This window comes from Schistocerca piceifrons, chromosome 2 (assembly GCF_021461385.2).
Source record: "Schistocerca piceifrons isolate TAMUIC-IGC-003096 chromosome 2, iqSchPice1.1, whole genome shotgun sequence".
NCBI lineage: Eukaryota > Metazoa > Arthropoda > Insecta > Orthoptera > Acrididae > Schistocerca > Schistocerca piceifrons.
Window position 1 is genome coordinate 504,082,797 of NC_060139.1, and position 27,590 is coordinate 504,110,386.

The window sequence follows — 27,590 nt, forward strand, 5'->3', positions numbered from 1 at the left end:
GACTCCATGGAGTGTTCTGTGCGCCACGACCAGATAATGGATATAATTGGAAGGAGAAACAGCATTGGTCGTATTTTTTTGTTTTATTATCCGCAAAATCGATTTCGGTCACTTAGTGCTCATCCTCAGTGCTGTAATATACAATTAAAATTGGTAGGCACTGGTATCAACAAGCTTATGTGATCGCCCTAAGCTTGTTGACACCAGTGCCTACCAATTTTAATTGTATATTACAGCACTGAGGATGGTCACTAAGTGACCGAAAATCGATTTTTCGGATAATAAAACAAAAAAATACGACCAATGCTGTTTCTCCTTCCAATTATATACAACAGAAGTTGTTGCAGTGGCTGGGGCATTGTTCTCCTTGTTGCTTCCTGCCATTCAGTTCTAATTTTTTCCCCCGAGGCTTGGATAAATAAATGATCGTTTAAGGCGATTTTGTTTTCTTTCCTCTAGTGGCATGCAGCGGTATTATGAAGTCGGTGTTTCAATGAGTACCAGGACTGCAATCATCTACCAGCATACAAAAAAAAGTTACATAATTTTGTTTTTTCAAAGTCATAACTAAAACTTTGACTACCCCAAATAATACGAACTTGTTTTGCTTAATGTTCGACCCCACTTTATTTTGTAGATATTGTGAATTACTCACCTGGTGCTTTTTTTTTCTTCCCCGTTCTTTCCAGAATTTCGACTTTATAATCCACTTTACATTGCAATCTTTTTTCCCAGGCCGTTTACTTGAAAGGGCGTTAGACAGCAAGAAGGAAATCACGCGCTTTCGTGGCGAGAGTGAGACGATGCGCGGGGTCCCACTTCGCCACAAGAGAACACGGTTTAATGTGCGGCTGGGAGCTGAGACGGCAGGGCAGCCTGTGTTTGGGTGGTGAGAACGCACAGAGGCGGCAGACGTTGAACCCGAGTCGCACCGGAAACCGCGCGCGCCCCAGCCAGGCGGCCTGCTTCCGGCGCGTCTGCCCGCTTCGTTGTCCGGCTTCTGCTCTCGTTAGCGGCCCTGCGCTGTTACAGATACTCGCCGAGAGTGTCCCGCGCTCTTTGGCTTCGCTGGTGAAATGGATTTGTTGGAGTGATTGTTACTGGGGAGCACATTCTTCCTACTCTCTAAAAAAATGACACACCACGGACAATTTATCCGGATGGCGCGGAAATCGGTAGCTGGGATGTACATGAACAGACAAACAAACAAATGATTACAATTTCAGAAAAGTTGGATGATTTATTCACGAGAAGGAGCTTCACAAATTAAGCAAGTCAATAACACGTTCCTCCACATTTGGCCCTTAACGCAAGCAGCTATTCGGCTTCTTGTTGGTTTGATACGCCTTGCTGGGGGGTTCTGGAAAGCAAGGATCAAGAATAGCTGGATAAAGAACTGGGGGAATACCAAGGAGGCTTCAAACCTTCGAGAAGCTGAGCCGAACAAATAATTACTCTGAAATTAGTCGTAGCTTACTACCGCAAACGAAACAGGCTTCTCTCAACTTCATTCATGGATTTTAAGAGAGCATGTAATTCTGTCAATAGACCTTCCTGTTAACAGTTTTGAGACGTTTCGAACTACAACCAAAATTAATTAAACTGATGGAGATTATCTTAACAAATACAAATTCTAAAATTAAGTTCAGAGGGAAACTTTCTGAATCATTCCTGGTCAAAACTGGTTTAAGGCAGGGAGATGGCCTGTTACCACATCTTTTTAATTGCGCCCTTGATTACATAACGGGGGAAAGGTATAAGTACAATCCAAAGAACAATAAAATTGGAAAACAAAAAGATGATATAAAGTTGAACTGTTTAGGGTTTGCGGATGACCTCGCTCTTCTCCTCAACAACATTCAAAAAACCAAGCAACAATACGATCATTACAGGAAATTGGCCTTCAAATATCTTCTGAAAAAAAACAGAAATAATGCTAACAGAACAGCCACTGACAAACAAAATAAGAATTGGAGAACACGACATAAAAATTGTTGAAAAGTTTAAATACTTTGGAGAAGTAATAACACACAACCTGAATGAGAAACCATCACAGCAGAGTAGACTAAACAAATTGATTAAATTACATCATGTTACCAAGAACACATATAACAAAAAATGCCTCTCAATAGTCACAAGGCAGAAACACTACAAAATAGTCACACAGCCGCAAATAACGTATGCCAGCGAAACTATATTTGGAACAAGCAACACTGTAGCAATAGACAGATCATTCAAAATAGAAAGCAAGATAGTTAGAATATGTATAAATAAAAAATACAAAACGGATCTCTTTCCTAGGACATTTGATGAAGACAATAGAAAATAGAATTAGCAGGAGAATAATTGAAAAGTTATGGAATGGTAAGAGCGGCATTAGATGGAGCGTAGAGTTCATAATATTGACTAAAGCGGTCCAATATAGGCCATGAAATAAAAGAAAATAACATATCGTGTAAAGGTGTTGGGCAGGAATTACTTACATCTGTGTTAAAAGAAAAGAAAAAATACACTGCAGCATGTAACCATGTTTACAAATTAATTTGGGATGTGACTTTAAAATGAGTCGTTCCGAAACATTACGATTTATCGTGAAAAACGATCCATGGAACTTGCAACTAACTGATTAACTAACAAGCTGCTGCAGGCGATTATCAGAAGCAGAGCTCAAAGTCATGCGATTAATATAACCCTGTGTTTCTTTCATCTGTACTCTACCTAAAATCAGAATATGAAACGAAAGAAGTATAGCCAGTTTAAAGGCTATTGTAGCATCCTACAACTGTTCACAATTAAGGTATTGTACACTAGAATTTTTGGAAAGCACGAAGACAAGTAGTAGAAATTGTCGCCCTGTGCGGCCGGGTAATATCTTGCTGAAATATAAGCCCAAGATGGCTTGCCATGAAGGACAACAAAACGAGGCGTAGAACATCGACGACGTACCGCTGCGCTGTAAGGGTGCCCTGGATGACAACCAAAAGGATCATGCTGTGAAAAGAATTGGTACCCCAAACCATGACTCCTGGTTTTTGGGCCATATGGTGGGCGAAGGTCAGGTTATTATCCCACAACTGTTGTGTCGTCTCCAAGCAAGTCTTCCGCCTGGAGTAGAACTGCCTTCAGAGATGAGTCTCGCGAGTTCCGATGGCCAGCGAAGGCCCTACTGTGACCAGCAAGGTCCCCGGATCTATCCACAATTGAGAACGTTCGGAGTATTGTGGGCAGGGCCCTCGAAACAGCTAGAGGTTTTGGCAATCTAACCCGCCAATTGGACAGAATTTGGCACGACATCCCTCAGGAGGACATCCAACAAATCCTTCAATTTATGACAAGCTGAATAACTTCCTGCATAAGGGCCAGAGGTGGACCAACACGTTATTGACTTGCTTAGTTTTTTGGAACTCTTTCTCTTGGATAAATCGTTCAATTTTTCTGCGATTGTTGTCATTTGTTTGTCTGTACATGTAATTCACATCTTCCGATTTCGTCCCATTCGGATAATTGCTTCGTGGTGCGGCATTTTTTTGTGTGTGTATTACGATGACATGACTCCTTTAATATACAGGGTGATTACATGATGATATTAACAAACTTTCAAGCAAGACGGAGTACAGGAACGATCGAGTCCGAAGGTATAAGTGAAAATCTACTCGCACAGACTAAGGGCTCCAACTTGCGAACCTTAACGTACGTAATTTCCACTGAATTCTCCTCAGTGCCCTCAGATATTTTTCTCTGCTGATGGCCTGGTAACGGCGATGGTAAAGTGATCAGAGAGACCGAAAATCCTAAGTATACAATATAGTAATAATTAATTCCATTTACCTGCAGAAGTTTCAAAAACTGCTACCGGTACATTAGAATATGTGCTCAAAATGGCGCCGTCACCCAGCGTCATGCAGGCGTGGCATCGGCGCACAGAATTTTGTCGTGCCCGTTTAAGTCATGGAGACGGACAGGCCAGTCCATTCACAGAATATCCTCGTTGCATGAGCTCCTTCATCTGCACTATTCGGTGCGGCCGCGCGTTGTCATCCATAAAAATGAAATCAGGACCGAATGCACCCCTGAAAAGACGCCCATGGGGAAGGAGTACATCGTCACAATAACGGTGACCGGTGAGAGGTCAGTACGCCCATCTGACATTGATTTCTCACACCACAACAGCTGGAACAACCAAAACGATCATGTTCGAAGATGTTCCTGGGTGCATCATTTGATCCCACCTCTCGCCATATGAGGGTACGTCCAGCATTGAACTTTTCCACATTATGAATAAGCTGCTCTATATTGTTTTAGTCCTCTAGTGACGCGTTACGTTACTCTGGCATGGTGATTAATATATACCAGGAGACATACACCTGAAAATAACAAAAATTAATCATGTAACTAAAGTTTTCGAGATGACGATTAGAATTTTATCACCATCTCTTGCACAGTATCGTAACTAGCGCATAACGTTGGTGTATTATGCATAATTGCACAATGCAATACCGCCACTATTCTCGTAGGTGCAAGCCATACATCCCGCCACTATTCTCGTAGGAATATACACTACTGGCCATTAAAATTGCTACACCTCGAAGATGACGTGCTACAGACGCGAGATTTAACCGACAGGAAGAAGATGCTGTGATATGCAAATGATTAGCTTTTCAGAGCATTCACACAAGGTTGGCGCCGGTGGCGACACCTACAACGTGCTGACACGAGGAAAGTTTCCAACCGATTTCTCATACACAAACAGCAGTTGACCGGCGTTGCCTGGTGAAACGTTGTTGTGATGCCTCGTGTAAGGAGGAGAAATACGTACCATCACGTTTCCGACTTTGATAAAGGTCGGATTGTAGCCTATCCCGATTGCTGTTTATCGTATCGCGACATTGCTGCTCGCGTTGATCGTGATCCAATGACTGTTAGCAGAATCTGGAATCGGTGGGTGCAGGAGGGTAATACGGAACACCGTGCTGGATCCCAACGACCTCGTATCACTAGCAGTCGAGATGACAGGCATCTTATCCGCATGGCTGTAACGGATCGTGCAGCCACGTCTCGATCCCTGAGTTAACAGATGGGGACGTTTGCGAATCAACTACTGTCTGCACGAACAGTTAGACGACGTTTGCAGCAGCGTGGATTATCAGCTCGGAGACCATGGCTGCGTTTACCCTTGACACGGTATCACAGACAGGAGCGCCTGCGGTGATGTACTCAACGACGAACCTGGGTGCACGAATGGCGAAACGTCATTTTTTCGGATGAATCCAGGTTCTGTTTACAGCATCATGATGGTCGCATCCGTGTTTGGCGACATCGCGGTGAACGCACATTGGAAGGTGTATTCGTCATCGCCATACAGGCGTATCACCCGGCGTGATGGTATGGGGTGCCATTGGTTACACGTCTCAGTCACCTCTTGTTCGCATTGACGTCACTTTGAACAGTGGACGTTACATTTCAGATGTGTTACGACCCGTGGCTCTACGCTTCATTCGATCCCTGCGAAACCCTACATTTCAGCAGAATAATGCACGACCGCATGTGCCGGTCCTACACGGGCCTTTCTGGTTACAAAAAATGTTCGACTGCTGCCCTGGCCAGCACATTCTCCAGATCTCTCACCAACTGAAAACGTCTGGTCAATGGTGGCCGAGCAACTGGCTCGGCACAATACGCCAGTCACTACTCTTGATGAACTGTGGTATCGTGTTGAAGCTACATGGGCACCTGTACCTGTACACGCCATCCAAGCTCTGTTTGACTCAATGCCCGGGCATATCAAGGCCGTTATTGCGGCGAGAGGTGGTTGTTCTGGGTACTGTTTTCTCAGGATGTATGCACCCTAATTGCGTGAAACTGTAATCACATGTCAGTTCTAGTATAATATATTTGTTCAATGAATACCCGTTTATCATCTGCATTTCTTCTTGGTGTAGCAATTTTAATGGCCAGTAGTGTATCAGTGCACTCCCTGTTGAAACGCAGATACCCCGTGAAGATGTTCTGTCGGCTGCCCGTTCCTTTAACCTTCAAGAAACGCGCGAAGCGCGGGCGCACACCTGGCGCCAGAGGAACAAGGCAGCGGCGGGGAGGCGAGGGTCGCGTGCCGCGCAGCTGCTTGCCACGGCAGCTGCTGCTTTGTGCCGAAGATGCCGCGCGCATTGTCACCGGAACGCCTTGTAAGACGGAGCCAGTCTTAAAAGACGCTGCCAGGCCTCAAGGCACGCGCCTTGTACTCTCTGGGCCCGTACGGAAGAGGGACACAGCGTGCAAGCGTGTGTAGATCCTGCGTGGGCTACAAGTTCTCAGAAACATCGGCAGCCTCCAATGCATACTATAATGCAAAGAAAGATGTAGGTTTTTAATCAGCATCGGCTAATTTACTGCGTTAGAAAATGATATTAACACTAATAACACATTCTGAGACTTTCAGACATGAATGACACTGTGGGGTCGTTGATGGCTTGTATAAGGAAGTATTAAATTGTTTTTATTTTATTTTATTTTTATCTTCATTAATCTAGAGCGTCATATAAATACAATTTTATCAAAAAAATTTAAGCAATAGCATCCCACAATAGCAAAAAAGAAGTCTTTTGAGCTTGGTTTCGGCACTGCTATGAGTGCCTTCAAAAGAAGTACAACACTCAAACTGGCGTATAAGATAGTTAAGAAATTATAGGATTTTTTTGAAGTGTAAGTACTGACTAGGACTACAAAAAAGAAACAATACTTACACGTCACGTATAAAAATAAATATCAAGCCATAAAACTTTACTCACAAAATTTTTGAAATAGAATACATAGAAGGCAAGCCACTATGGGCTGCTCACACGTGTCGAGCTAATGTAGCATCAGACTGAGGCGGCCGCATAAGCAGTTGCGGGCAGGTGAACATTGAGTGCTATACTTCTGATCAAGGCACTCATAGCACTGCCGAAACCTAGGTCAAAAGACTACTTTTTTGTGACAGAGGGCTGCTATTGCTTTAATTCTACTTTGCAAACGGTCGCTGACCACGCAACCATGTTCAAAATTTTAACATTTTTATCATCTATGAGCTTATACACCTGTAATCAATTTAATATAGTACCTTTGCTAGAAATTACAATAAACTGAACCCATGCTTTTAAGCTTTCCTTCTCGTAAATCAGAACTATTTTCATGTATTTTGGTACATATTTTCAAATTTGGAAATGAACTGACGCAAACTAGTTACTTACATTCATGTAATCTTTTGTGGTAGACTAGGCTCCGTCAAAAATGGTTCAAATGGCTCTGAGCACTATGGGACTTAACAGCTGAGGTCATCAGTCCCCTAGAACGTAGAACTACTTAAAGCTAACTAACCTAAGGACATCACACATATCCATGCCCGAGGCAGGATTCGAACCTGCGACCGTAGCAGTCGCGCGGTTCCGGACTGCAGCGCCTAGAACCGTTCGGCCACCGCGGCCGGCTAGGCTCCGTCATCTTCACTTTTACCATCGGACTCTGCTTCAAACTTGTCCTCGACATCATCATCTTCAATTATGCTCTCATCTTCTTCAACGACATTAGTTTCTTCTAAATCATTGAACCCGCTGTAGTTTGTATTGTCAGTGTCTGCGTAATCGTCCAAAATTTTCCTAATTTGTTCTACGAAAATACTGCGGCGCCAGTACGCCATTTTGATTTCTAAAAATATTATAAAATTAGTAGTAAATGGTCTATAGAATATCAGTATTTTTAACAGCTATACGTGACATATATTTTAAAAGAAGGCAAGATACCTTGTATACGATACTGTTGCACGAACCACATTGCACGATCGCATGTACCCAAACACAAAAAAGGTACACAGAAAAATGTAGAATACGCTTGACAGATGCTGGCTCCGTTAGATACACAAACACTGATGGTAGACAGAAAAAAAACATGTAACAGCAAGTGGTGAAAGCGCAGTTAGAAAATAAAATGGCAGGGTCTCGGGCAATCTCACGTTGTGGTTCTAGTGTTAAGAAGACTATTCAGCCGCAAATTATCTGCTCTGTTGCTTAGTTTATGAAATTCGAAACAGTAAATAAGGCGATGCTGAGGAAATTGGTTTAGAAAATGAGACATTGTTGCCATTTGGCTAGCAAAACAATTGTCGATAACTGAAGTAGAGAGGATATAAAATCCAGCCTGACAAACAAAAAGAATCTTCTGGAAAAAATAAAGTTTTAACATCAAGTATATTCTTTTCTGAAGGTATCCTTGTGCGAAAGTGAAACGTGAAGCATAACAGTTCAGCCAAGAAAAGAACAGAAGATTTTGAAATTTAATGCTACACAATAACGTTGAAGAGTGGATGGCTAGATCTATTAACTAATGAGGGAGCATCAAGGCATATTGAGTTAGGTAATGGAAGGAAGTGTGAACTACAGTAAGCAGGTTCAAGTGTATGAAGGTAATGGTAGTTAGGCATATATGAAGAGACTCGCGCAAGATATGCTAGGGTGGAGAGCTGTATCAGACCGGCCTTCGAGCTGAAGACCACAACAACAAAATGACGACCTTGAAGATAGTTGCGGGTGCGATCTCATAGCTTTAGTGTTCGTAGGTATGTAATCGGGAGTCTGGGCCTTTTCCATTGTTCATAGAAATAGGAAAGGTAGTTTGTGTAGCTTATGAATCAGAAGAAAATAAAAAACTTCAAAAATTATAAATTGTTTCATGATATCCGATATTGTTATGTAACTGTAAAATTTACAACGGATGACGACAGAAACGGGTTTCACGATTGCACCTTATCGTAGGTTCGATTCTCGAGATGTGCTAATGCGCTGTGGACGGGACGTTGGCAAATCTATGATTAGTTTGAGATGGATACCTCAAATTACTCTGAAGTCGATAAAGCAATGTTACAAATGAGGTTGTAAACGTGAGGCAATATTCTTCGAGTATATCTTCTAAAATAACGGTACCCCATTCGGTTTATCTAACGATTAGGAACGATTTATACATATGATATTAGATCATTAACGAGAGTAATTCTTTTCAAAATATGACTTTCGCAAACATGTACTTCCTCAGCTCGTCAGCCCTTGCACAATGCCCAGGCCACGCACAACGTTACGACATATTACCTGTTGACAGAAGACTTCATTCTCCGAGAACTATTCGTATTCACTGCATTTTTGTTGTGTGACATGTTGTTGTCTTTAGTCTGAAGACTGGCTTGATGCAACTCTCCGCGCTAGTCTCTTTTGTGCAAGCTTCTTCATCTCTTCATAACTACTGCAACTTAACACAGATTTGATCTGCTTACTGTAACCAAACATTGGCCGCACGCTTGGGGATTGTATCCCCTCTCACCTCCTTCCATTGCCAAATAGACGCGCCATTGACGCTTCATGGTGTGTCCATGACAATGATCCCTTCTTTTAGCCAAGGCATGTCATAAAATTCTTTTTTCCTGAATTTGATTCAATATCTTTTTATTAGTTGTCTGATACGCTCATACGAGGGTTGGAACTTTAAGAATGGCAACTATTTACTTACAGCTCGTACAAAATAGATACGTGTTTCAAAGTTTTACTGACCTTCAAAGTAGTCACCAGCATTGCATATACCCCGTTGCCAGTGATGTGGAAGTCGTAGGATACTCTTAGCAGTGCCAGTTGTGTTTACAGTTCGAGCGGCACGGTCTATTGCCTGACGAATGTGTAGCAGTTCTGAAGCTAATGCCGTGAAGTGTTTCCTTCAGTTTAGAAATCGAGTTGAACTCATGAGGACTTACGTCAGGGAAGTGCGGCAGGTGGTATAGCACCTAGCAGCTCCTCAGGCAAACAAATCAGTAACAGCTTGCACTGTACGTGCTTGAGCATTGTCCTGCAAAATGATGGTCAGGTCCTGCAGGAAGTGTCATCACTTCTGTCTCTAAGCTGTCGTAGGTTGTGTGCCAAAAATGAACAGCGCTCCACACTAAGCATAATTTATTCGGTACCAGTCCGCTTCGTGAACCACGTGACGTCATCGCTGCTACGTTGTCTAGCACTTGTTAAAAGCATAGACGCTTCCATTGGTTTCAAGTGCCTCCAAAAGTCCACAGCGGTACTTACTCATGCTGTTTCAAAGTACATAAACTTTTTTTTTTTTTTTTACCTTCAAATCGTCTGTGATGCGCGAAGTACGCGATCGGCCACAGACTCTTGAAGAGATCTGGTTTAAGGTCACACCAGGATAATGATATCGTTCCTTATAAGGCGTGGTACATCACCTTTGCATCTGCTTGCTACATGAAACGATGTAGAAGATTGTGGCCCAGTCAGTGCTTTAATACTGCCGCATTACCAGATGAAGCCGATAGTAGTGTTTATGTCAGCAGCTTAGCTTGCTGTGGCCATCTGGGTAGCGACTCATTCAAAAAGATTACGCAAGAACCGTGCGCTAAGAACATCTGAAGACGTTAAATTTTCACGAACAGAGCTTGTCGTATTTTGGCAGCAATCGCTGCCGGAAACACAAATGCTGTGCAGCTTACAGACTGAAGACAAGTGAAATTCACGGCGTAGTGTATCATTGGCTGGTTGACGGGTCTCGGAAATTGTTATTACGTCCCGACACAAGTCCTTCGAATGTGGTGTCTAATCCAGCCCGCTTTCGATATTCAATAATACCTTTCCTCAAAAGCAACTTGAAGATCAAACTGCATTTTATGCGAACTCATAGTCATTGACACAACACAGCTACACGGCGGACACACAAACGGCCGGAAGACGCAGCAGCCAATGAACCGCTTGCAAACTAAAGTAAGCAATAGCGGTGCTTCAGCTGTTTCACAGTGTTGACTTCAGTAAAGAATATTTGTGGAGAGTTTTCACGTAAGAAAGCTCTTCTTTTTGTAGTGTTAATGATCAGCACCTTTTATCAGTTCAGGTTTTCTCCTCTCTCTCACATTCTTTGTTTCCGAAAGGCCGTTAGCTCCCTTTTGGTCGGAAGGCTTGCAAATTCCAGCATTGTCGAAGTCTCGTCCAGCTTGTTTCAGAGTAGGGTCTTTCAAGTAAAAACTTCGTTTTATGTACTGAAAACTCTCGCGGATCTGATTAATACGCCTGCAGGATACCTGCTCTTTTGTTTGGATGAGGCATGAACGTTACACTTTCCTCTTGGAGGTATGCTACCGTTTATTTTTGCAGGCGAATTGCCGAACAAATACTGTTGAGGAATTTACAGTATAGCGGGCTCTTTTTAATCGTTTCTCTTGGTTCCGCCATCTGCGTGAGGCAACTTCTTCATTGCACTCCTAAGCTGGACTGTAAATTCCCGACTCAAAAAGAGTTTTCATGCCACGGGTGCAGTTGCAGCGAGACAATTAACACTGGAGATTCGTTTTGTTGTAGTGACTGTTTCGGAAAACTAACTTCTTGTTGCATGTGTCGCTCTATAATACCATCGTTATACCATCTGGACACATCAGGAGGAGAATTCTGTGTGTGTGTGTGTGTGTTGTTATTAGCATAAGTTAGTTTAAGTAATGTGTAAGTCTAGGGACCGATGACATCAGCAGTTTGGTCCCTTAGGAATTCTCACATTTGAACAACCACATCAAACTCAGTGCTGTTGCATGCGGCGTTCTAGATATCATGGAAACGAATAGAGCGACCTGATTTTTACAAGACTTGTATGTGCAGAATCCGTATTGATTCCTGCACATGAGATTTCTACTAGCGAACGAATTCGTAATAAGTGAGCTTAAAACAAGTTCCGTAATTCTAAAGCGAATGGCTCAGTATTTTTCATTTTAATGTTCGTTTAGTGACCTGATAGAGAAACCGCATTACGAACTTTCATAGTGGAATAATTCCATAAGACTGTCTTCGCTGTTTAGGCTTTCTGTCATTTTCCGTTTCGGTGCCAATATGGTCACTGAGCGACTGAATAGATGATTTTGATGCGTTTACTGGTTTTACATAAAACCAAAACTTTTCAACAGTTCCGTTAGATCAGTAGACAAATATTTTCGAATTCGTTGAACGCTTCTCTCATTGCTTTCTGTAGGCATATTCTGGCGTCGTTCAGTATTTCTTTGTCAATAGCTCTTTGACTCTGCGTAAATGTGTGATGAATCTCTCGTTGTTTTCGTAACAATTTTTGTGCATTGTGAAGTAGTGGTCATGACGTTTCTCTCCGCAATTGCTTCAAATATGAAGATATCACCTTAGAATTAATATATATTCTTAAAGTTCTTATCTGCTTTATTGTTGTTCGTAAGATATGGCACTTTGGTTCCAGGATAGCCAGCTGTGGATATCAGTGCAATGAGTTTGTCATGCTTACTCGGTTGACATATCAGCGCCTCATAGTTTGGAGAAGCGTTAGCTGGCAGAACCAATCGGTCTCTATTTCGCGGAAGTTTTAATTCCGATGTACCTATACAGAACGGAGCCATTCCCACCGATGTAACGTAACAAGTAGTTTGCAAATGAGGAGGGGATAACGAAAATACCAGTGCCCAAGAGGATTTGTGACGTTCAGAATGCACACAGTTTTCAGAACATTTATTGCCGCCGCGTATTGAAAATGGTACACGAAAATAACAATACATTTTGGTGTCATCCTATCTTCCTATAGAATGCCAGACACTGTCGTTCTGGAAGCCTTCCACAGTAACAGATCACAGTATTAGAATTACAATGTGTTATATAACAGCAATATAAACTACGGAAATAGAAGCGCAACAAGACTAATTTTAACAGAACGTCGGATTTCCTTCTCCTTTTCCTCTTACTGTCGCTAGGCAATGAAAACCTCGTAACTCCATCTGACAATGAAATCCACGTAACTCCATTACCAAATGTAGACAATTATGCCACATAGCCTGTTGAAACCTTCCTTATCCAAGTTGTACGGTGTCGCCATCTAGGGGCAATAATGAAAAACTCACATCCCCAGCGATATGTAGTTTGTGCTGTAAACCTCGCATCTCCGGTAATCGCCATTGTTAGTGTGCAGGGCGAACGCATGCTGCGAGATTAAAACGATTTTTGATGTGATAGTAACCTTTTTGACTGACGGACCCGACGCTGCTTTATTGCTACAGGTGCGTGTTAGTATCTCTGGGTATTTATGTATTGTATTTTAATATACAGAATTAATAATGACCTTATTAAATACAATGTTGATTTAAGAGTTTTTCATCGTGCGTAAGGCAGACTGCACTCGGTACATATGAGGTTTTAATTTTAGAACTTAACAGAATCCTATACATTCTACAGTAACTACTTTGTTTTCAGCTATGGGTAAAAACAGTAAATTCACTCTTCACCTTGTGAAACAAGCCGACAACGGGTCATATCGTATAAAATCACCGGAAGAAGATTCTAGTTAGGTTCCTCCTTGTCCTGCACCAAAAGAAAGAGTAGGCCTACAAAATGCCACAAAATGTAGGTAAACTGTAGTTTATATTGTTGTAACTTTGAGTAGGATCCTTGTTTGAAAGTTGAGGTGATTAAATCATTTAAATATTATTGATTACATTATTGTTTACACTACAGATAATGTGGAAAAAGAAGCCAATACAGAGGCGAATTCTACTTCTGAGTGTGAAAGTCTTTTCGAACACAGCAGCGAGGATGATATCTCCAGTGGCAGTAGTGATGTGTATGATCTAGATAAAAACAAAAATGACCATAGCAGTAACAACAGCACGGAAGACGACGATGACGAAGTTGATGTGGGAGTAAAAAGTACTAAGCAGCGCCGTAAAAGGAAAAGCAATCAATCACTTCAAAGTTTGCAGAAAGAAAAACATATGAGGGGACAGGATTATTTAGGAATGCAAAAAGATGAGTTTGGCAAAAAGAGGCCAACAATGAGCAGAAGTAGGAGGGAAATAAAACCATGATGTACTTGTAAACATTCTTCCTTAAATCGGAACAAGAATTGCAAGGATATTACAGAAGAGCAGAGACAGCTAATATTTAATCATTTCTGGCAGGATATGTCTTGGGGCTGCACTCCAATAGCTTAGACAAGAAGAGAATAGAAGCTTTCGAAATGTGGTGCTACAGAAGAATGCTGAAGATTAGATGGGTTGATCACATAACTAATGAGGAGGTATTGAGTAGAATTGGGGAGAAGAGGAGCTTGTGGCAGAACTTGACTAGAAGAAGGGATCGGTTGATAGGAAATGTTCTTAGACATCGAGGGCTCACCGATTTAGTATTGGAGGGCAGCGTGGAGGGTAAAAATCGTAGAGGGAGACCAAGAGATGAATACACTAAACAGATTCAGAAGGATGTAGGTTGCAGTAGGTAATGGGAGATGAAGAAGCTTGCACAGGATAGAGTAGCATGGAGAGCTGTATCAAACCAGTCCAGGACTGAAGACCACAACAACAACAACATGTCTTGGGGTGAAAGAAAATTTTTTGTTAGAAGCCATGTCTACTACGTTCCAGTTAAAAGACGCAGAAATAATTCAGAATCTAATAAATCTCACCGTTCTAACACACTATATTACAATTTTGTAATAGAAGAACAGAGAAAAACTGTCTGCGGGACTATGTTTCTGAATACTTTGTGCTTAGGCGAATGGAGTGTCGGAACATGGGCATCTAGTGCATCAGGAAGAACGCTTGGAGAAGGGCCTCAAATGCAGGAGAGACCAATGAAAGTTTCAGGTGGACGACAATCAGCATCAGATTTTTTTGCAGAGTTGCCGAAACTGGAATCGCATTACTGCCGTCGTTCTTCCACAAAACTCTACTTGTAACCTAAGTGGCAGAGTAAATCAGAACTACATAGGAAATATATAGAATTTTGCAAGAAAAGAAGACAAATCCCATCTGCTTACAAACAGTTCTGCGAGGTATTCGATGAAAATAATCTTAACTTATTTTCGCCTAAAAAGGACCAGTGCGATCTTTGTTGTTCTCACCAGACAGGCAATGTCTCAGACAAAGAATACTCTTTGCATATGGCCCCGAAAAACTGAGGCAAAGGAAGCGAAAAATAGTGATAAATTAGGACCAGCTAGAGTGTTTACCATGGACCTTCAAGCACTTCTGCTTTCACCCAGACTAAAAGCATCTGCACTGTACTATAAAAGCAAACTAAAGGTCCACAACTTTACCATCTATGATTTAAAAAGTAACGATGGTTATTGTTGCCTTTGGCACGAGAGTGAAGGTGGACTAACAGCTTCGGAATTTTCCAGTATACTCGTGCATTTTATAGAAACGTACGTCCAAAATGATTCAGAAGCTATTTTCTATAGCGACGGATGCACGTACCAGAATCGAAACTCAGTCATGAGTAATGCACTGGTTCATCTCACCAATCAGAAAGGCGTTACAATAGTGCAAAAATTTCTGGAGAAAGGTCACACTCAAATGGAGTGTGATTCTATGCACTCCACCATAGAAAGGAAGTTAATAACAGACACATTTATACTCCTCTCTGGATATGTAGAAGTTTGCCCTACTGCAAGGCAAACTCCTAGACCTTATGTTGTCAATGCACACGTTTTTCAAGTTCTATGATAAAATGTCGTTGTATTCGTCTATTCGACCAGGATCCAAAATTGGGGATCCAACAGTGACTGATATCCGGTGTCTCTCAAGTATGATCCCTCCGGAAAAATGGAATATAAATTGAAATTCAGCGATACATAGGAACCACTTCCAAGAAGGATGTCAAACATACCCAGCTCATTTACAGTGCCCCCTCTCTACAGTTCACCACTAAAGATCAGTGCAGAAAAGTTTACGCATTTGCAAACAACTAAAGTTGGCCCTTCCTAAGGATGTGCATTCATTTTATGATACACTGCCTCACATTTGCAATGACAGAACATGTTCGTACCTAAAAAAATGCTGCCGAAAATAAACTTATTTACAGCCACCTATGACTGTGATTGTGATAGTAGCTGTAATAGTAACAATAATAAATGTTGATAAACTGCACAAACGTTTACAGTAATGCAGTAATGAAAGTTTAATTAAAGCTAACAACATTGTTTCCATGTTTTTTAAACAGTGTACTTTATTAACATCCAGATTCTAATATTTTGCTCAATGTGAAATTGTTCATTCCACTTTATATCTGTAACAATGTATCATTACAGATGTTTCATAATGCAAAAATAATGCAAAGTTTAAGTAATTATTTTTTAAAACAAATTAAACATTCATTCATTTTAATTCTTAACCGTACACTCGTTACATGCCTCTTATTTCCATCTCTACCAAAAGAATAACTGTGAAAACCTCGTAACTCCAAAAACCGGCAGACAATTTGAAGTGCATAATAAAGTCTTATGTACCAATGACCCGATCCATATCGTGTAGCAGAAACCAATAAATTTGGCTAATCAGGTTCCCATGTGATTTCTATAATTAGTTTTTTGTTTCTCCTGTCAAATCTGACCAATTTGAGTTACGAGGTTTTCGTTGCCTAGCGACGTTATTCGACTCCTTACACTCCCCCTCCCCCCTCAGACCTTCCCCACCCCCATACCCAGAAACGTTGCCTTTTGTGTTTATTCAGGCAGCCTTGTCCTCCGTTGTGCCGCGACATTCTACTTACAGCGGGCTGACCCTTTCTAGTCCCTTCCCAGTTGCCTGCTGCGTCCCCTGAAGCGCTGACAGAGGATGTGGTGCACCCCTCTGAGTAGTGTCCCTAGGGAACGAGGCATTCTGCGAATGGCTTCCTGCAGGAGCCGTTACCTGGTACACGACCTGCGCAGTAAAAGCTAGCCATGTGAACACGCCGAGCTGCTTCATATACTTGAAGTACAGAGTGACCCAAAAGTCCGCTAACATTTGAAAATGCACTAATTCGTGGAATAATATAGGTAGAGAGGTGAAAGAAAATTGACTCGTGCCTGAAACGACATGGGGTTACATTGAAACAAAAAACGAGTGCGTAAGCCGTCCAACAGATAGCGCTAGGATGGCCGAGCGGTTCTAGGCGCTACAGTCTGGAACCGCGCGACCGCTAGGTCGCAGGTTCGAATCCTGCCTCGGGCATGGATGTGTGTGATGTCCTTAGGTTAGTTGGGTTTAATTAGTTCTAAGTTCTAGGGGACTGATGACCTCAGCAGTTAAGTCCCATAGGGCTCAGAGCCATTTGCACTTTTTTCTTTCTCTTTCTCTCTCACTCTCTTTTTTGAAAATTCCAAACTAAAACACAGGGTAATTTTTCTGAGCGAGTTGTGTGTGATGCAAAACCATACTGCAGCGATTTCACCGTAGTGTGAAGCCACTGAGGGTAATCTCTTAGCTCCTTCCTTATCCAAATCCGAGAAATACGTTTCGGTTCTGGAACTATCATCTGCTGCGTTGATTTGGAGTCTTATCAACAACAGAATCTACAAAGCCACCAATGCGCCGCATTTTCTCCTCTTTTATGACGTGCCGTTCTATATACAGCCAGCAGTGACGTGTGAAAAACCAACGGACGTTAATTCCAGTACGTCTGGCAGCTTAACAGCCTTGTTTTTTCTCTCGCGACAAATCCCTTAACGTAGCCCCAGATAGTTCTGTTGAGTTCATGTTGTAATGGTACAGTGGCAACTGTAAAGATGCACCATTTATATGGTGTGCTCAATGCTGTAAAAAGCCGGCCGCTGGTGGCCGAGCGGTTCTGGCGCCACAGTCTGGAACCGCGTGACCGCTACGGTCGCAGGTTGGAATCCTGCTTCGGGCATGGATGTGTGTGATGTCCTTAGGTTAGTTAGGTTTAAGTAGTTCTAAGTTCTAGGGGACTAATGACCTCAGCAGTTGAGTCCCATAGTGCTCAGAGCCATTTGAACCATTTTTTGCTGTAAAAAGATTGTTTTTCATATTTCTACGACACTTATCTCTCTGGTTCGTGTGAGACTGCATCTGTGGTTTAACAATGGACGTAGTCCCAATAAAGATTATTTAGTTTTACATTTTTGCTCTGAAAATTAAATTGCTGTGTTTTTTTTTAAATTTAAGCACCCTTTGTTAACAATCTTTCATAAAATACCTATAATTAAGAATTTATATTTGAAATGAAAACAGGACTTCGCGTGAAGTCTGTAATTAAAAACAAGAAGACGTGCATTATTCATAAAAAAAATAATGATGAGTTTTAAAATTACGGGATCTGGATGTTTCAAATTGAACGAAAAACAAAGATTGGCCATGGAGAGACTTGGAACGAGTAATCCATGAACTGGACCAGAATATCAATCCACAACGCAACTGATTCCGCTATATATCGAGGGTGCATTTGTATGTCCGCTGTATTAAATAGAAGAGTACCTCGGAAAACTCCAAAGCCGATTCTTTCTTGTAAACTTATGAAAAACATTAAGATCAACCTATGTGTCGGCACTTTTTATCGGTGTTTCACCCACGTGTTGCACTACGTCGCACGAAGCATCCTCATCCGTTTTCATAGCGCGTAGTAACAGAACGACAATCAGAGCACTATAGTACAGAAATCTGACTATACACGATTTTAGAAATAAAAACTACGCAGCTAAAGTGTGATTAAGTAAAACGTTGACGGCTGTTAATATATTAGATTATCTTAAAGTTTCATTTATCTAGGACCTACTTCCAAGAGCGTAACAACACCATTGTATGCTTGTGGCCAATCATCCCGTTTGTGTTTGTTTACATTAAGTTCATTCTTATGAAGAGCACAGTAAATATAGACGTGCGTCGTGAAGTTGTGGAAGTTTACAGTGCCATGGTGAATAAAGTAAAATCAGAGAACTTCGCCCCGATTAAAAACGTTATGACAATGTCGTGTGCTAGTTTCGTACATCAGTTTCGTGTTTTACAGTCAAACATTCAAAAACATGTTGTAAAAGTGAGCCAAGCCAAATCACCGAGAGATGATATTTTGAGCTGGCCGCTGTGGCCGAGCGGTTCTAGGCGCTTCCGTCCGGAACCGCGCTACTACTACGGTCGCAGGTTCGAATCCTGCCTCGGGCATGGATGTGGGTGATGTCCGTAGGTTAGTTAGAACTAATTAAACCTAAGTCTAGGGGACTGATGACCTCAGATGTTAAGTCCCATAGTGCTTAGAGCCATTTTTTTTTTGTTACATTTTGATTACTCTTCAATTTTTGCAAACAGTAGGCCCATTTATTACTTTTACTATAAATGTAATGCATTTATATTTCTGCTTACAATAAAAAAAACTGGTGCAAAGTAATCGGTAAATTCATTTCGCACTTCCTTGGGTGCTGTGGCCGATTCCAACGGTACATTTGTTTCGTCCCGTCTGTCATGCGCCATTCTCCTTTATAGACACTTATATTCGTACCAATATTCAATACAAAAAACGTTCGCAAGTTTCAGAAAAACTTCCAGCAACTGGTAAGTTCAGCACGTACTAGCTACTGCAAGCGATTTGCAGAAGTTTACGTGCTAGGTGTAACACGCCTTTGCAGGACCAATGTTCAAACCGATTCCTTCGGGTCCAGTGCATCGCTTTGCTTTGGCGCAAGCTGTCTGAGTACTCTGCGGCAACCAGTACGGTAAGAGGCAAGTGGAGTTCATGAGTACGAGTCCAAAGACATTGCGGAGGCAGCAGCCACCTCGGGCGTGCAGATCGTCGCGGCTGTATTGGTAAGCAGGGTGCGGCGATCGTGAGAATGGCGCGGAGCCAAGTGGTCCTGCCGGACGGCGTCCATTGTCCCGCTGCTCACGCATGCTTCCCCGGAGAACACGGTCGTGGGACCCGAGCTGTTTGCACCCCGGCGCCCTTTTGTCAGTTACCTAGGGGTGGATGATAGCGACGATGCCTCCGCTGCCTGCAGGAAAGGCGAGCCCCAAACTATCCCGTCTATCGGTTCCCTTTCCTACCTTCTTTTCTTCGGTAATATCACTGAATGGACTGATGGGAACTTCTCTCTCTCTCTCTCTCTCTCTCTCTCTGTGTGTGTGTGTGTGTGTGTGTGTGTGTGTGTGTGTGTGTCGCCTCGCCGTGCATACTCCCACCAACAAGGAGGGAGCGATTTTAATGACGGATTCGCGTAAATAGATCCTTGCCAACAAGGATATCCATACGATAGTTTTGCACGGGGAGGGGGATTACCTGGGGGTATGGTGTATTTTTAATATTTTGGAAAACGAATGGCGATTCTCAAGTAGCCATAAGAAATTTTCAGATCCGACCACGTTAAGAACCTGACTTTTCAATCATTTCCTTGAAAGAACAACACCTGAATGCACTAATTTCTTTTTCTGAGGGGGGGGGGGGGGAGGGGGGGCGGGCTTTGCGGCACCCGTTGCTTTCTGAAGATAATACATAATGACGAAACAGGCACTTTACATTTACCAAAGCAGCAACAAAAACATGTTCATATGTTTGTTTACTTCTATAGCCCACAAGAATGTGTCCTGTCGACCAATTCCTTCTTTTAGTGAAGTTGTGCCACAAAATTTTCCCCACTTTTATTCAGTATCTCCTCATTAGTTACTCAAGCTTACCATTTAATCTTCAGCATTCTTCTATATCATTACATTTCAAAAGCTTCTATTCGTTTCTTGTATGAACTGTTTATTGTCCATGTTTCACTTCTGTACAAGGTTACACTTCAGGTAAATAACTTCAGAAAAGACTTCCTAACATTTAAACTTAGATGTTATCAGATTTTGTTTCTTTCAAAAAAGATTTTCCGGATATAATCAGTCTGCGTTTTATAACCTACTTCAGACATCATCAGTTTTGCTGCACAAATAATGCAACTAATCTACTGTTTTGGATGTCCCGTTTCCTGATATAATGCCTAGCTATGTTGACACAAATGGGTGATTCATATGTATTAAACTCCACCAAAATTTCTTTATGACACGCTTTTTGTTACATAGATATTTGACTACCTAATAAAAAAAACAGGGGTCAAATTATCCACTCTGAGCTCATTGCCTTTCTCTGCTGACACCTTAAGCTTTAGGCTGGACAGTTAACAAAATTTTAAATTCATGTTACATTGTTGCTGTTGTCAGCTAGGATGGTGGGAAGGTCTCAGCCAAGATGACAGTAGCTCTTGTGTCAGTATAAGAAACACATTTAGGTGTACTGAAAGTGTTATTCAACAAGTTACACACATTGGTGGATCATGCATCTCTAGTAGGAAACCACGTGTCAGCGCACAATGTCAATTACATAACCTAGTGAGTGTTACTTACTTCCATCAGTGTGGCTTACATGGTGTTCTCTCACTGACTGCAATTTATACTTCATACTCTCCTACCACTTGTCTTCGATAATGAGATGATAGTATACAGAGGGACTACACACAAAATCAGAATGTGTTATGTACACTCTTTGGCTGCCCTAACAGCTGCATCATTTCCCCATACACTAACATGTCCTGGTACAAAAGGTGAATTGGATCATGTTTCCCTTGAATGCAAATCCAGTAAGTCGCTTAGTGTTTAACTACAAGAAGAGAACTGCTGCATGTGACAGTGCTCTTAACACTTGTAAGAAAATATATTTGATGTTGGTGGCAAACAGATTGTGTGAAAACTTAAGTTTTACCTCTGGAGTCTTATGGCATTGTTGGCTGAGAGACCAAGAGAGATCGATTCTCTCACCAAATCGAAAAGGGGTTTCTCCCCCTATATAGAATGGCCCCTTTCCTTGCAGCGTGTCCGAGTTGTGTTCTAACTATAGGTACTGTGATGGATGTGTGTATCATGTGGTGTTGTCATGTTTGGATTTTATCATGATAATGATGATGACAGTGATGGACAAAGGGGTTTCTGCTGATCTTAACATCCTTATCCATCAGATGGACCCCTGTCAACAGTGTCACATGACTTTGCTTCATGACATGCTGTAAAGACGCCTGGAATTTAGTGCAGGATGTTGGCAAAAAATCTGGCTATCAGGAACTTTTGTCACCATCTCACCTTCCCCTTGCTGGACAACTAATGGTAGTGAAAATTTTCCACCCCTAGGATTTGAACCAGCTACCTCTTGAGTCAAGGACCTCTGTGCAGTGTGTGTTAAAAAACTCTTCTGCAGAGGTGGGTTTCTGTCTCTAGTAACAGAAGAAAGAACCATTATTCTCTATTCTCTTTGCTTTAGAGTGAAGTCAATCTAATTACATGATACTGCTCTGTGCTGATAGAGTATATCTTTATTCTTATTATAAATGTAGTCAAAAGGGGCATATTGTAACATGTATTTCTCTATATTTCTATGTGGAGACTTCAAAAAGTGTTTGGCCCAAATGCTGCCAAAATTTGTCTGTGAATCTTTGTGCAGTTTAATTTTGCCCCTAAGAATTATATTGTTCTGCTTACTTCAACTTTGGAGTATGTTTCCAGTTTTTGCACCATTTCACTCCCACACTGCAATGCACCTGCTATCCACACCACAGCAGAACAATGTCTATGGGAAAGCCAGTCCATGTAATCTCTTCATAAAATGTACCATTCTAGTTGCACAGTTATCTCATGGAGGGACAACTTGTATAACTTCACTAGAAGTCCCTTCAAAAGCCATATAACTCTAGATTAAGTGCTGTTATTTATTTGTGTACTTGTTTTCTCTTCTAGGATCTACATGGGACATCTCGTAACACTGCACCAGATCTGGACTCTTCACAGGACTACTATTTAGTGGGTGGCAGCAGAAATGACACACACTCCACAGTCCGCTATCGCCGCAGGCTTGACACTTGTGATAAGGATGATATGATCCTGGGGGTATGTATTTCTTCTTAATGGTTTTCATATGGCTTAGGCATTGGCTGTTAGGAATCTTCATACAAAGTGTTCAATACATTCTTAAGTATAATGTAGAAAATTAGATAATAGTGACAGTTTGCCTATATCAAATTATTGTACTTGTCTGGGGATAGGACTACTCATCACCTTCATATCTGAAGATATACAGGCTTGTTTTTAGATCCTCTACATTAGAGGAAACACCTAGATTCCACATTTAGCTTTAAATTATATTTGTATTTTATTTTAAATGAGCAGTTTATCTATGTGGTATTAGTATACATATTGCTGAGTGTAGTGAGGGACCCTTACTGTTTCACTGTAAATCCAGAATATGAGAATATGGATATGTGCTTGATAATGTAAAGTAGAAATGATTTCTGGTTGAACAAGAAACATTATAAAGTTACAGAGAGAGCCCAAAGATACTATGGGTTAAAAGCAAGACAACAATTTAACTGAGCTGGGAGGACTGTAGGGAAAGGGATTCAAATGCAAAATATATCCGGGAAAATCATTAAAAGCTAAAAATACTTAATTTCATATTTAAAATCTATTAAAGACTGAAGATGAACGTAGTTTTACTCCTTTACTTATTATTCTGCCAGAGAGAGGAAAAATAGATTCTGAATTTCATTTTGTAAATTTCTTGAGAGAGTGTTCTAAAGTTTATCACTTTGGATTTTATATGGATGTGAAGATGGGTAATTGTTTGCCCCTAATATAAGCTATGATCACTAGATAACAGAAACTTCCAGATTTTGACTTAGATGAGAGGAAACTGGAGATAACCTCAATTTTCCCGTATGTTCGTTAAACAGGAACTCAATGGAGAAGTCAGGTTGTACTATTTATTTACCATGCATCAGATTTTATTTTCTAATAAGAGAGGAGAGACAAGAAGTTAATTTACCACTATTTAAAAGACAGATTTATTAACTAGCTTTAAAGGCCTACAATTGGAGAGTACATGACTGTGATGTTTGAATATTGACAGTAGAGGACCTGTGTGATCCTCACAGTGTCAATATTAACTAGACTGGACACAACTAAGAGGACAGTTAAACATCTATTCACTCATTGTTCTGACAGTGTGGCTGTGTTGGCCTGAAAACTACTGTTTTTTTCCCCCATAGTCACAGACATCATGAAGCTTACGCTTCGCAAACGCAAAGGGTGTCATGGCGCAGCATTTTTTTCTTATATGTGAGCCAGTGTAAACAGAAAATTTTATTGTATTTTCATAATTTTACTGAGATTCTAGTGACATAAATTTCCAGCGTGATCTAGTTGAAATAAGTTATTTGTACAGTGTATGTGTGTTGTGAAGATGTTGTACAGGACTGATAAACAACATGCAGAGTATTAATCAGTGGCATTATTATTCGTAACCTTAAACATCAGGGTCAAAGAGGATTGCAATATACAATTTGTATTTTGTTATATTCGACAGATACTGGATATGACTGTCATGTCCTCTTTCATACAAATACTAATGCAAACTACACATCTTTACTGAGTCACAAGTTATTTTTGCTAGACAAACACTGAAGAGGCTATTTAAAGTTCTGTATGCTTTCTACAACATAACGTTGTTTGATTGATACTGCGAAGTTCCTTATATCCTTCTTACATTAAATTGTACTTACTATAATTACAGTATAAATTACTTTATTGATATTGACTAATGTATCTTTTATTGTAGAGTGACACAGTAAGAGTAATATGGTCACTGCATGAAGAGGCTCCCCAAATGGTGGAAGGAAAGTTAATCAGATTGCAGGGTCACAAAGCCAACAGAGGTACTCGTAGCTTGCATCTCATTGTACCACCAGAGCTGCCACGACCTAATGCACAACAGTGGGATGTCACTCTCAGAGATGTAAGAAATTTTTAGGGGCAACATTTTTCCATAATTTGAAGAAAATGTTTGTTGCTTTCCTTTCTGGTATTTAAATAATTTTGAAAGCATTTTTTCAATAATATTACAAAAAGTTGCATTTATTAACATAGAGTAAAAAATTAGTCTGCATGTCTTCATAATTATTTTTAAAACAGTATTGGCTCCATTAATATGTTTGTATTTAATGCCTAATGGTAGTGATAATATGAAATTGTTTTTCAGTTCATTATACCAGACAACATGGATACCATATACCAGTGCAAGATATTTAAAGCTCCACCAGTCAGAACTAAGCATCATATTATTGGAGTGAGTATGCAGCTGTTTTCAGTGTGTGTCTGCCTTTTTTTTCTTTCTCTCTCCATCGTACTAAGCAAATAACTGTCTATATTCTTCAGACCCTAGCTGCTGATTATGCCACAATATTTACAACTTTCTGGTGTATTTCTACCTACCTTCTGCCATCCATAGTTACAAGAATATTGTGAGATAATATGCGTTGTATAAGAGTTACATCTTTAAGTCAGAATAGATTAAATTCATTTACAGGGCTATATTATTAATTTTTTTTGCCATTGTCATGGACAGACCTTCACACAACAGATATTCTATGATCTTTTATGGTTATAAGTGGGAGGTATACATATGCTCCAATATTGTCAGATCAAAATACTTGTGGAGTTTTGACACATTGTAGTGGTAAAAATGTCATGAAATCGCTTTTTACCAATGGATTTCTTTCAGTTTGTAGCCAATAAGGCATAGCTAATTCCCACAGCTGGGTACTCTACTATCATTGTTTCATCTATGTGGGAAAACCAAAATCTGCAAATTATTGTTATAGGTAATGTTGATGAAAACATGTTTATGACACTACACAACATAATCACATTGATACCTCATGCAGACAATTTTTGCTTGGCCATCAGTTACATAAACCTCCAAAATAAGTTTTAATTCTTTTTTGAATGTCCATCCCAGTACTTCTGAATCTGACATTTCTTCCAAAATCATGGGGCTTCATATTCAACTTTAGTTTATTTATTAGGCAATAAAATTAATTTGCCCTATCTCAGATACTTGGATCCAGTGTAATACTGGTATGTAGAAAGACAAAATAAATGAAATGTAGTATAAGATTTGTTTCTACAACAGCCAGTCACTTACAAAGATATCTCCTTCATCTCCCAGTAACTTATTAAAAAAATGGTATATATGAAGAAAGCTGTGTATCACCACAGAAATGGACACTCCACTTTTTAGTGGAAATAGATATTTGGAATTTCAGTATCAAAAAACTTAGATATGCGTGTGTTTAAACGGCCAGAATAAACCGAGAAATATATGCAATAACCACACACAAATAAAACCATTAGTGTTAATGAGCAATAACACTTAAAACACTTAAAATTGAAAGCTGTGTTACACACGACTGAATTATTAGTAATAACGTAAATATTTCAGAATTAGCATTTTCAAAAGCCTTATTACCAGATCTCAAAAATTTTGATTTTACTGTTGTTGTTGCTGCTGCTACTGTTATCTTCAGTACAAGGACTAGTGACACTTGAACCTGCTTGCTGTAGTCAAGCCTTAGGCTACCTCTATTATTTTTACCCCCCAAAACAGACCTCCATTATCAGATCATCTGGTCTTGATACCTCAAAATGTGGCCTGTCAACCAGTCCTTTTTTTATTCAAATTGTGCAGTGAACTTCTTTTCTTACCAATCCAATTCATACTCTTTATTATGTGTGTTTCACTACCACATAACGCTATATTACAGACAAATGCGTTCCGAAAATATTTCTTAACACTTAAATTTAAATTAGGTGTTAAAATACTCTCTCTTTCAGCATTGCTTTTCTTTCTATTGCCAATCTCCCTCTGTACTTCAGCCAATGTTGGTTACACTGCCTGACAAAAAAGTTAAGCATGCAGAAGACATGGTCGGATGTCAATGTAACTTCATACACATACACCTCATTGACAGATATGTAAATGATTAGAGTTACAATTATCTGTGACAGATAGTGACCACCACAGAGCATTAGTGTTGTTCATTATTGGTGTAGTTACCAGGCATGTAAGGGTACATAAGTGGCATAAACAGCATCAGATGTTGAATGGCTACAGTAAAGGACATGAATATGCTGCATACTCATTTGAGACAGCATTATCATCAGTGGCAGAATTTGAAAGGAGTCTCCTTTTTGTGGCTTGTTGAATCATGCAATATCCAGATTTGTGGAGTATTCAGAGGTGAGAGTTGATCGATGTTAGACTGCATGGGAAAGTGATGGCAGGTGTACTCATAATCAAGGTTACGGTTGACGATATCTGACCACCACAAGGGAAGATCACCCATTATGCACCAAGTACATTGTATCCCCTTTGCTTATGAACCTGCCATCTAAGAACAGTGTTCCCTGCAGCATTCTGTGTCATCCCACCACACTGATCAGAAACTAAGAGCAGCCAGACTATATAATTACTGTTCTATGTGTAGGCTGTGTTAACACAGCAATACAAATATCTGGGTTTGGAGTGGTGCTATGACTGGGAAAATGGACTACTGATGATGTTACATTGTGTTCAACGACGAACTGCAGTTTGCACTACACCAGATGATCTTCGTCAGCGAGTATGGTGGTGATTTGATGAGGGAGCATATCCTTCCATTGTTTTAGAGATGCCCAGCAGTGTTATTCTTGGTTCCACGGTATGGGACCCATCGGCTACATGGCCCGTAGTGATTGAAGGAACTCCTGACAGTAAGTCAGGGACATGCTGCATCTTAATGTGTTACCACTTGTGCAACCATATTGTTGTGCCACTTTACGACAGTACAGTCCATGTCTGCTCATGGCACAAGCCTCTATGAACTACTTGCATGATGCTGAAGTAGTCTTGTGACCAGCAAATGCCCCACATCTGTCCTTGGTAGAACGTGTGGGGCCAGCTTGGACATGAACTCCATCTCAGTGC

General features: G+C 40.7%; 1 protein-coding gene across 1 annotated transcript in view; it reads left to right on the forward strand.

Annotated features, from left to right (window-relative positions):
• The window catches only part of LOC124776538 (MOXD1 homolog 1-like), a 171,030-nt gene that overhangs the window by 101,163 nt on the left and 42,277 nt on the right, over positions 1–27,590 (forward strand). Inside the window, exons 2-4 of the mRNA XM_047251566.1 lie at positions 22,529–22,678; positions 24,405–24,581; positions 24,825–24,911. Of these exons, the coding sequence (XP_047107522.1) occupies positions 22,529–22,678; positions 24,405–24,581; positions 24,825–24,911 (414 nt within the window). The remainder of the gene's footprint in view (positions 1–22,528; positions 22,679–24,404; positions 24,582–24,824; positions 24,912–27,590) is intronic.